The sequence below is a fragment of the Hemibagrus wyckioides genome, linkage group LG26 (assembly GCF_019097595.1).
Source record: "Hemibagrus wyckioides isolate EC202008001 linkage group LG26, SWU_Hwy_1.0, whole genome shotgun sequence".
Lineage (NCBI taxonomy): Eukaryota > Metazoa > Chordata > Actinopteri > Siluriformes > Bagridae > Hemibagrus > Hemibagrus wyckioides.
The window spans coordinates 19950296-19962408 of NC_080735.1; the positions used below are offsets into that span (position 1 = coordinate 19950296).

The 12113-nt window shown below is 37.7% G+C and overlaps 1 protein-coding gene across 2 annotated transcripts; it reads right to left on the reverse strand.

The window, feature by feature from the left end:
• Nucleotides 1-773: 773 nt before the first annotated feature.
• Nucleotides 774-7744, reverse strand: LOC131346937 (CMRF35-like molecule 5). 2 transcript variants are annotated; one of them, XM_058380743.1, is made up of 7 exons: nucleotides 6460-7743; nucleotides 6064-6372; nucleotides 5873-5980; nucleotides 5565-5612; nucleotides 5071-5160; nucleotides 2635-2675; nucleotides 774-2552 (listed from the first exon to the last, which is right to left on the reverse strand). In XM_058380743.1, exons 1-7 carry the CDS (start codon nucleotides 6503-6505, stop codon nucleotides 2394-2396), a joined length of 801 nt encoding a protein of 266 aa, XP_058236726.1. In that variant the 5' UTR covers nucleotides 6506-7743; the 3' UTR covers nucleotides 774-2393. The 2 variants fall into 2 exon arrangements, with proteins under 2 accessions (XP_058236726.1, XP_058236727.1); XM_058380744.1 differs by lacking the exon at nucleotides 5071-5160 and having other exon boundaries at nucleotides 6460-7744.
• Between the last annotated feature and the right edge of the window lie 4369 nt (nucleotides 7745-12113).

Below are 12113 nucleotides of genomic sequence, written 5' to 3' on the forward strand. Positions count from 1 at the left end.
TAAATAAATACATACATACATATATACATTTTGTGCTTTGCTATTGACCCAGAAACACAGAAAAACATGAAATAAACACCAGTCACAATGCCATTAATATATATATATATATAAAGGGGTGCTAAATGCAGAAGCATTTCAGTGGTTGCATAAAATAATCATATTCATATAATAATCATATTGTGTTTACATTATATACTTGTGTAAATAAAGATGTGATTTTAACCTCATTCTTATATATAGACATGTATTCACATTCTTTTGTCCAATTCAGAAGGCAAACTGATATTTGCATGCATATCAATGAACCTATGCCACCATAAAATATTATTAACATTCAACAACAAAGCATAAAACTTTACAAAGGAAAGGCAATGGCTTGGACATTCGTTGGAAAACAGATGAAAAACAACTACTTTGAAACCTGCAGCAAGTTTAATGGTCTGTTAATGAGCACTCTCAAGTCTGCTGTAACAGAAAAAAAATACATAACCAAAGCTACACAACCAGTAATATCATGCTCTATTTAATTTCTGTTTAAATTGTGTTTGTGTAAGATGGGGGATGTGGTAGCTAGGGGGTAAGGTGCTACCATGTGCCAGGATATGTCTGTCCCGGAGCTGCGAGCAGAACCCCACTAGCCTTGTAAGAACAAGGACTAAGGAGTGGGGTCAAGGTACAGGTTATAGAACCTGATAAGTGTGCGTGAAGAGGACCAACCTGCTGCAGTACAAATATCCTAGAGGGGATCGCCCCTAGCAAGAGTGCTGGACAAGGTGATACCTCTAGTGGAGTGAGCCCTAATTTCTAGAGGCATATCTTGTAGGGCACGACTACCCAGCTCAATGTGCTGCTTGGACACCAGATTGCTTTGTTCTGGCTGCCAAACCATGCTGTGTATCTGTGAGAGCCTAAACTTTTGACTACTGTACAGTAGAGCATAGTTTTATATTAGTCATGCATGCCAGGTGACCAACAGAAACAGAATAGTGTATAAACTCAGCATTACACACACACCAAATGCCCACTCAATAAAGAAGTTATGTTTAGTTTTATATAGATTTTAATCAGCTTTTTAGATGTTTAGTAGCTTTCTTATACATCAAAATTTTGGGAAGATTTTAAAATAAATACAACTATGCATATTGTTCATTCTTTCATTCATTCATTCATTCATTCATTCATTCATTCATTCATTCATTCATTTATCAGGGAAAACTCTGTGGCATAAATTTCTTACAGACAGTGAACAGTACATGACATCAAATTCATTATAAAATTAGTATATACCAAATATAAAACAATATATAGATTTGTCTTATTTACAAAATGTGAAAGGTTTCTATCTAAACAGGCACAGGTCAATAATCCAAAGAGACACATGGCAAACAAATCCAAAAGCTAGGTCATGAACAGTGGAACACGGAAAACAAGGAACACAGCTTGGTACACAGGAAAAACGCTGTATTACTTCTCAATGTGTATAGTATTAACATAGCTTAAATAGGCTTAACCCAGAAATAGGTGACCCGGATATGCTAGAATTCTGGTGACGGTGGCCTGACCTGAACCTCAATACCTCAGCATGCAAAATGAGCTCCTGAAGCTGAAGCAGGAAAATCCAAGTCAGGGGAGAGGTATTTCTCTCATAACGCAGCAAATTGCCAATTTACATTTACATTTACATTTCTGGCATTTGGCAGACGCTCTTATCCAGTGCGACATACAAAAGTGCTTTAAGTCTCTATCACTGAAAACTGGTTCAGTAGGTTACAGACTTAGGATACCATTAGCCTAAAATTGGATTTTTTTTTAAACATATAACAATACATAAACAGGGAAAGATAAGAGCTAGTTTAAGTGCTTCAGGAAAAGGTAGGTCTTAAGACGTCGTTTGAAGACAGTCAGAGACTCTGCTGTACGGACATCTAGGGGAAGTTTATTCCACCACCTCGGTGGAAGAACAGAGAAGAGTCTAGATGAATACCTACCCTTTGCTCTGAGAGATGGTGGGACCAGTCGGGCAGTGCTAGTGGATCGGAGGGAGCGAGGTACAGTGCGAGGAGTAATAAGATCTTTACAATTTCCAGTAATCTCAGTTGCTTTTATATACTTACAATTAATATAATACTCTTTGTTATATTGTGGTGATCAAGGGTGAGTTTTTTTCTATAGCACACCCACAGAGTGGGTGTATATTAAAGTAAAGTATATTACTTTTATAATATAAGGCTAAAAACACCAGAATCCCCACCAGTGAAGTGATCAGTAACACACCCACAGAGACACAGAGGTAAACAAAAACATATAGATCAATATATAGATTTGTTTTATTTACGAAATGTGAAAGGTTTGTTTTTACTCTATGACATCTTGGTAGTAGACCAGCGAGGTCATTCATTACAGTGAACAGTGTATATATTGTGGGTAGACGATATGGCGGAAACGTTGAGAAAGTTTTCATAGTCAGACGGAGTATTTATACTGGCAGGATGAGGATTATGGGAGATTGAGTTCTGGTTCCCAAATGAATTGCCTTCAGAGTCAGAAGCCTTGAACAACAAACAGCAGAAGGTTATTCAAAATATTCTCAAGATTTGTCAATCCCAGAGAATTCTTTTTTAAGTCACTCACCTCTCTTCTTCCTGGGCAACACTGCCACTTAACCAAGGTCTCTGGAATGCAACAATTTTATACTTAATGTCAGAAAAATGAAATGGAAAAAAAAGGATTGCTCAGAAGGTCTTGATGCCTTTTGTATAAGCACTGCTGCATGTCAAAGCTTTATATTAATGCACATGTTCCGTTATTATTTCTATTGTAACAGCTGATTTACAGGGATCTGAGAGCATGTAATAGTTGGTGAAGTTTTCTTTGAGGAGAAATGTGTTTGTGTATCATGTGTGGAAGGAGTCGTCAGAGTCAGAGCTGTGTAAGAGCCAGACTTAAAACTTTAAATTTTCTTCCAGACAGAAGAGTTTATACTGCATTGTGCTTTCTGTAGTAACATGCTGCAGTCTTTTTTCTTACTATCATCGAGAGAGAATAAAGGGAGGTTGGTGAGGGAACTTTTATATTGGTTGTGTCGGAACCCAGATCCCCTCTCTGGGTGGACACTTCAGGGTGGTCCTAGAGCCTTTTTCAATTACCAATATTATCAAAAGTCTTATATATTCCAGATCAAAAATGCAGGAAAACCCAAAGATATAAAGAATTCCTCCAGGCTTGGATGAGAAAAAGCAACCGGTTTTATTTAGAAAAATATCACCAAAAAATGGCACTTAAATACACAGATTCATGAATCGATGCAGTCAAGTACGCCCCCCTTCACAAATCCCCCAGTATACACGTATATACCTTCTAGCCCAGCTACCTAAACTTGCTGGGGTCAATTTTTTCTATGGATTGTTTTGACGTTCACTAATTTTTCCCCCTAAAAAACAGCCCCACCTTTCTGTGGCCTTCATACGGCCTGTGAGTCACAAGTTTTAATTTAACACGTTTTAGTCCGACCTTATTAATTATAACTTCAGAACTTATTTAAACCAAAAAACACATTTATTTCCTTACACATTTAGTTTATCACTTATATTTTAATCTACATAACCTACATCTACATGTTCCATATGTTTGTGTACTTGTTTGTTGTTCCTGTGTGGTTCATGGTGACTGCCTAGCAATTCCTTAGGATTTTTACCATGCTGTAAGAAAAAGGTGCTACCTTTATTTTAATTCAGTTTTCACTCGTTGCCTATGTGATAATGATAATATGGTAAAAGTAAAAGGAGTAAAATGGCTCTGTGATCTTAGTTTAGTTTGATTTACATTGAGTTTGTTTATTTATTTATTTAGGTTAGGATTAGTCAGTTTATTTTGATTTAGTTTAATTCAGTTTTTCTAAATCTTCTCCATTACTTCAAGCCCTTTAACCTTTTAAGGTCTGTATTTTTCCATGACACTTATTCTGTGTTTTCTCCCTATGTTTACATGAACATCAGCCACTGCAATAATATTTTGCTCTCTTCTCCTGGTGCTTCAGTAACATCTTCTCCAAACACACTTCCGTCTCAGCACCTGTTGTTTTGTTCTTTACTTTTGCCACAAGGAATTTTACCATCTTTCCACTTACCTAGGTAAAATACTTCTTATTTACTTACTTACATAGGTGGTGTAATATAATTTCTGTACATAAAGTTTATATTAACTTTAAATTTTAAAAAACAACCTTAAGCTCTCTCTCGAACATTCGAGTCAGTGTCATGTCAGATAAGACTGTTATGGTTTTCTCGCACCTAAGCTCAAGGATTCTGAATTTTCTCCAACATGTTTTTCTGTTTTAGGGGAGCCAGCTCCACGATATGATATGATATGCTAGCTTATGCACTTCCTTCTTCTGGTTGTTTATGCCAAAGCCAGACCACAGACGCCAGAAAGTTTGAGAATGATTCTAACTAACCCACTAATGATGACTCAGCCAGTTTGGCTCATCTCTATTTTTGTGGTTTTATTTTATTTTTTTTTTCCTTTTTTCCCCCTATAATGAACCAACTGGTTCCTTACATGGTTTTACATCTAACATCAGATAATCAGTAGATTAGGTATGGTAATTAGATAGGCAACATTGTTTATGACAATGAGGGTAGGTAATGATTAAAGTAAACTTAGTTATATTACCTTAAGATCGTCATAGATTTGATTAAGCACAACTGAGTGAGTTTAATGATTAAACAATTTATCTCAATTTATCTAGTAACATTTTTTTGTTTTTTGTATTTTCCTTATTTTAATGATTGAAACTGAATTAGATTTGTCTTAAAGATTAATGGAAAGAAATCAAATTTATGAGTTGGTTAAAGTACTTCCCTTACTGATTAAGAGTCAAACATAATTAATAATTAGATATATGAAAAGTATACGTTTAAAAAAAATTCCCACAGTTGTTTCACAACATTATATATAACTCTAAATGGATAAAATGTTATTGGAAAACATCAGAGTGGCAACAGCATGTCACACAGTACCACCTAGTGGTTAAATGTGTGTGTGTGTGTGTGTGTGTGTGTGTCTTACTTTTATAATTTAAGGCTAAAAACACCAGAATCCCCACCAGTGAAGTGATCAGTAACACACCCACAGAGACACAGAGGTAAACTCGCCAATCTGACAAAACAAAAACATTAGTTCTCTTCTCACTGTTATCATGATGTGTTGCCTGATACCACATGACATGCTCTACTGAATGTTACACACTCTTAGCTCAACATGCTAAGCAAAACCAGAGCTTCCTGGAGAGAACCACAGAAGGTCACTATGACATTTCTTCTGAACTCTTGCTCGATATAAACTTCCTACAAGGCTTGTGTAGACTAACTGAGACCTGGCAATAATATAACGTTAATATATACGTGTCTTCAGTTATTTTGACAAAGAAAAAAAAACTTTTAATATAAGATGTGCAGACATGATTATATAACTATAATTATACAGGTTTTAGGAAGACTGTGATTATCTTGTTAACCAATGGTGTCTAGTAAGATAAAAAAAAAAAAGTTGACACCGCTCACCTGTTTTGATGTTGTTGTAGTCAGTTGACTGAACTGTTGCTATAGTAACTGTGACAGAAAGAAAAAACATGTTTTCAGCGTATATACTGTAAGTAGCAGAGTTTAGTACCCTAAAGTTGTTTATTTTCCTAGAACAGCATGACCCAATCAATGATTACACACTTTTCATTGTGTTTATATGAAACGTCCACTGTATGATCCATGCTATAGAAACATAGCTCAACTTCTGTAAGAGCTGCTGTTATAAAAAAATTAATCAAAGCCTGATGATCAATCACAATTTTGTGCTGTGGCATAGGTGTGTCTACCTGCTGTAAATGTGGCATTGAATGTTATTGAGATAGCCCCCAGATAACTGATAGTAGATGGAGAATAAATGTGAGCTCTTGTGTTCAATGGTGAAGAACTCGTTGGTGCTGGGGAAAAAAAAGCATGAGTCATGTTACTTCTTTGAGTTTTCATTTTAGTGTTTTTCATTACTTTTATCTCAACATCTTACCATCTACAACTGTTAGGATGACCTTGGTATAGGTGTCAGTAACAGACCGGTCTACTGCACACCAGTACTTCCCAGAGTCTGTCATTTTGAGGTCAGTAATAATCACAGTGAAGATGTTCCCTCTGTCCTGTAGCTCATACTTCGAAGGAGTAGGCTTGACTGAGTCAACCACAACATCCTTCTCTTCTTTACACGGGTCCTTGCAGAAGTACTTCCTGTTACCTACTGCCCACACATGAGAGCACTCTATTGTCACTGACTGTCCTGTATATCCATTGATTTTAAGCTCAGATGTTACAAAGCATTGTGCTGTGGAAAAGATTATAATTTATTAGAGTTTGAAGTGTCTCATATTTTATTGCCAATCATTATTAAATAATAGAAGGTGCAACTCACCTGAGAGAAGGACACAAATAGCACAAAGAAGCAGCTTCATTATCATCTTAAACCTTCTTGAGACAATTATTAAGTGTGGAAATCACCATCACTCGAGCTGAACAAGTCACACCCTATGGTTCAGTTAAAGGAAGTGACATTGTCCTACGTTCAGTTTTGCTGAAATTTTCACCACAAGCACACCCACCATGTATATGCAGTATTTCTTACATATATCAACATTCACTTACTCAAACCTCTACAGCTTTATTATTATATTACGATTTAGATTAATTGTGTTTAAGTTCTTCTGTTTCTTTTTCTATATTTTTATAAGTTATTTTTTTCATTTGCATCCATTTAAATTTCCCAGCAACTGAATAAGTAAAGTATGAAAATATAATATACATTTTAAATGTAAGATTTATAATTATTGTTATCCTCATTTGTGCTTACAATTATATTCATGGTACCTGCTATGGTTTTCCATTTAATGATAAGTGTTTTCAAATTTTTGTCTACGCTGCACAGTCTGATTTGTGAAAGTGGAAACACATTGCACCCAAGCCATTTTCCCCAGGAAACCACCCCCAACCCTGTCAGTGTGAGGTGTAAAGAAACTGCATTACTGTACTACAGGACTACTCAACACTAACACTTCCTTTTAAAATAAAAGTTTAAGAGGACAGGAAAACATATCATAATATCCATAAAATAAACAAATGTAAGTTATTTAAAATGAAACAGTTTTAAACATATACAGTTTTTCACTGCATGTGTTTAGTGGTTTGGGTTTGATGCTGACTGTGCTGTGTGTTTAACTTCCTACTTTGCTGAGTCAGTGGGTTCACCTTTTCACATATGTGGTCTGAGATGATTTAAAAAAAAAAAACCCTGTACACAGTATAGACACAGTGTTCTGCTAACATGTTTGTAAAAGCCATTAACATATTTAAGGTTTAATTCATTTCATGAATAAATTTGGTGTCATTAATTTGCTTTTGTATAAAACACAGGAAGCAATAAATACACAAGCATGCAATACATTACCCAGAATTGAGGAAGAAGTATTTTAGAAAACTCTTAGAGGGCGGCACAATGGCTTAGTAGTAGCTTTTAGGCTGACTGGAGACTCTAAATTGCCCGTAGAGTGTGAATGTGTGTGTGTGTGTGTGTGTGTGTGTGAATGTGTGTGTGTGTGTGTGTGTGAATGTGTGTGTGTGTGTGTGTGTGTGTGAATGTGTGTGTGTGTGTGTGTGTGTGTGTGTGCGCGCCCTGTGATGGGTTGGCACTCCGTCCAGGGTGTATCCTGCCTTGATACCTGATGACGCCTGAGATAGGCACAGGCCCCCGTGACCTGAGGATAGATCAGATAAGCGGTACAGACAATGAAATGAAAAAAAAAAGTATTAAGAGAGCTATATGACAATTTCCTCAGCTAAAACAGGAAACAAAACAATGTGGTACACATGATGTCTTAACCACACACTCAGATGGCAGTTTCACTCATAAATTCAATGTCTACATTTCCTGTACATAAAGAGGCTCAGAGTCATTTCTTTTAACATTTATAATGTCAAACTACCCATGTGTAAATGTGTTTCATACAGCTATAGTATCATTTTTATGGGTTTCCTTTCATAGTTTTTGTATATTTTGATTTGTTAATGTATTTATTTGTGACAATGCTGAACCACTGACCAGTGTTCATTAGGTTCTAAAACTGCATTTTGTTGTTTTTCTTTCTTTCTTTCTTTCTTTCTTTCTTTCTTTGAGACTCAGGAAGAAGCTCACAAACTTTGTAGGTTGTGAGTATTTGATATCATGGATATGGGACCTTGAAAAGAGCATAGTCAACTGAGTAAACCAGCTCACCCTCCAGCCTAAATCTTCTTCATCAACCCCACAGAAGAGGGAACCCCATCTGCCACACCTGGAGCGCTTTGCAGATAAACCAAATCTCTGCTGGCCCTTTCTCATGCAGTAAGCAGTGATCTTCGAACTTCACCCATTGTCATTTCTGACCGACTGGACCTGGGTTGCCTATGTGATTTCCCTGCTTTCTGGAAAGCCTTGACTCTGGGTGACAGTCTTCTCTGTGCTCCTGCTTTGATGCCTTCTCACATAAGCTATGCAAGGTATTCAACCCCTCTGTTCCTAAGAAAGAGGCGTTCAAGTCCCACTTCGAGATCTCGGGCGGGTGACCAATGGCCATGTATGCGGTACACTTCTGGACCACAGCATCTGACTGTGAATGGAATTCAGACACACTCTACAATGTCTTCTACTGAGGCCTCACATCAGAGATCAAGGACAAACACACTGCCCGTGAATTACCTAAGGACCTTGACAAACTCATTAATCAGATTGTCAGAGCCCATGCAGATTGTTTATCATTGACTCACCAAGGCTGAGAGGGAGTGATGACATGCTGGCAGCTTATGCCTGTATGGCCAGGCCACATCGTCGATTCATGTCCCGTAAAAAAGAGGGCTTATTGCTGAGGGAGGGCCCGGTCCTCGTCTAAACCCCTGCTTCAAAATTCAAAACACAATCTTGCCGCCTTTGTTGACTCTGAAGTGGACACGGAATTCCTTGATTAGGAGCTAACCCAACTGGGCCCACAGATGGAACTACTCCCTGAAACCCTGCAAGTACAGTATCTTACAAAAGTGAGTACACCCCTCACATTTTTGTAAATATTTTATTATATTTTTTCATGTGACAACACTGAAGAAATGACACTCTGCTCCAATGTAAACTAGTGAGTGTCCAGCCTGTATAACAGTGTAAATTTACTCTCCCCTCAAAATAACTCAACACACAGACATTAATGTCCAAACTGTTGGCAACAAAAGTAAATACACCCCTAAATGGAAATGTCCAAATTGGGCCCAAAGTGTCAATATTTTGTGTGGCCACCATTATTTTCCAGCACTGCCTTAACCCTCTTGGGCATGGAGTTCACCAGCACTTCACAGGTTTCCACTGGAGTCCTCTTCCACTCCTCCATGTTGACATCAAAGAGCTGGTGGATGTTAGAGACCTTGCGCTCTCCCGCCTTCCATTTGAGGATGCCCCACAGATGCTCAATAGGGTTTAGGTCTGGAGACATGCTTGGCCAGTCCATCACCTTTACCCTCAGCTTCTTTAGCAAAGCAGTGGTCATCTTGGAGGTCTGTTTGAGGTCGTTATCATGTTGGAATACTGCCCTGCAGCCCAGTCTCCGAAGGGAGACTGCTTCAGTATGTCACAGTACACGTTGGCATTCATGGTTCCCTCAATGAACTGTAGCTCCCCAGTGCCAGCAGCACTCATGCAGGCCCAGACCATGACACTCCCACCACCATGCTTGACTGTAGGCAAGACACACTTGTCTTTGTACTCCTCACCTGGTTGCCACCACACACGCTTGACACCATCTGAACCAAATAGGTTTATCTTGGTCTCAGCGGACCCCAGGACATGGTTCCAGTAATCCATGTCCTTAGTCTGCTTGTCTTCAGCGAACTGTATGCAGGCTTTCTTGTGCATCATCTTTAGTAGAGGCTTCCTTCTGGGACGGCAGCCATGCAGACCAATTTGATGTAGTGTGTGGCGTATGGTCTGAGCACTGACCGGCTGACCCCCCACCGCTTCAACCTCTGCAGCAATGCTGGCAATACGTCTATTTCCCAAAGACAACCTCCGGATATGACGCTCAGCACGTGCACTCAACTTCTTTGGTGGACCATGGCGAGGCCTGTTCTGAGTGGAACCTGTCCTGTAAAACCACTGGATGGTCTTGCCCACCGTGCTGCAGCTCAGTTTCAGGGTCTTGGCAATCTTCTTATAGCCTAGGCTATTTTTATACAGAGCAGCAATTCTTTTTTTCAGATCCTCAGAGAGTTCTTTGCCATGAGGTGCCACGTTGAACTTCCAGTGACCAGTATGAGAGAGTGTGAGAGCGATAACACCAAATTTAACACAACTGATCCCCATTCACACCTGAGACCTTGTAACACTAACGAGTCACATGACACCGGGGAGGGGAAATGGCTAATTGGGCCCAATTTGGACATTTCCACTTAGGGGTGTAGTCAATTTTGTTGCCAACGGTTTAGACATTAATGGCTGTGTGTTGAGTTATGTTGAGGGGACAGCAAATTTACACTGTTATACAGGCTGGACACTCACTACTGTACATTGTAGCAGAGGGTCATTTCTTCAGTGTTATATAATAAATATAATAAAATATTTATAAAAATCTGAGGGGTGTCCTCACTTTTGTGAGATACTGTATGTGCACTGAATAGCCACCTTCTGCATCGAGTTCAGTAACATTCGGCTTGCCATTTAAGCTATGCTTAGCCATGACACAAGTCACTACCTCTAACAGCTTCTAAAAAGTGAGGAGACTCTTCAGCTACAACCCACTTTTCATCATCCACATCAAGCTTATCAGAGCATGATGTGGACAACATTAAATCCTTGTTTGTCTCAGATGAAGTCGCAAAGTGAACATCCAAATCCAAAGTGGAGATTTCCAAGATTTCTGATAACACTTAGGATATGAAATGAATGCAATAATGCTGATGGTGTGGTGTATTCCTCAATTAATTGTCAATTGATGAATTTACAGTAGGTTCATCTGAGATGATTAATAATAAATGAAATTAAATAATAAAATAGAATAAATATATATATTTTAAAAAAAACACCCTGTACAAAGTATATACACAGTGTTAATTCTAGATTATTACCCAAACTGAAAACAACATTAACGATTTTTACTCTTAAATATAGGCTTACATTTTTAGGAATAAATTTGTTGTAATTTATCTGCTTTTTTATTAAACATAGGAGGCAAGGTCAGCAGCAGGTAACTTGATAAACTCTTTCCTGTTGTGCTATTAAAAGATTTATTTAGAAAGCTTCTTGACCATTCAGCTAACACAGGAAACAAAACCCGTGCTACATATCACATCAGCAACGAGTTTTAACCACACTCTCAGTTGCTTGTTGGACAAGAGGGTTGAGTATAAAAGGTAAGAAAATGTTTATTTCATTTTTTAAGTTACTAAATTCATTTATTAATCCAATATCTAAATTTCCTGTAGATAGAGAGGATCAACGTCATTTATTTTACTAACTTATAATTAACAACTTTTACTGATTGCCTAGCAGTGTGGCTAAATATAGAGATATATCAATATCATGATAAACTCTGGTTGGAGCCATAAGTTTAGATGTTAAACAATTTGTTAATTAGTTTATTTTATAAATAAATAGAAGTATCAACAAAACTTTTTTTTTTTACAGATTTCTCTCTCTCTCTCTCTCTTTCTCCTTCTCACACACACACACACACACACAAAATCAGCATTATCACTCCATTGCACACATTGTTTGAGACAGGTCTGATAATTCCCAACCAGCTATGAGCTGAATAATCTCTACAAATGGAAGTTACTTACCATATACGGTGATTTGGCTATACCATATATGAGTGTAACTATGCATGTAGAGAATGTAGAGGATTTATTATCCAAAGTACACAACTATTTGTAAAACCATGTGATAAACACCAGTTTTGTAGATTGTATGAACAGGTTTTACACATGGTATTATAAGCTGCTTTATACATTTTGATAAATTAGAGATCTGGTATGAGAAAATGGGAATGTCTTTATCTA

Excerpts from the sequence above, each read along its gene's own strand:
- LOC131346937 (XM_058380743.1), bottom strand. The coding sequence starts at position 6,505 with ATGATAATGAAGCTGCTTCTTTGTGCTATTTGTGTCCTTCTCTCAG. Across the intron at positions 5,161-5,564 it reads CTACAACAACATCAAAACAG|ATTGGCGAGTTTACCTCTGT; the intron begins GTGAGCGGTGTC and ends TTGTTTTGTCAG. Across the intron at positions 2,676-5,070 it reads TTTAGCCTTAAATTATAAAA|AGACCTTGGTTAAGTGGCAG; the intron begins GTAAGACACACA and ends GTTGCATTCCAG.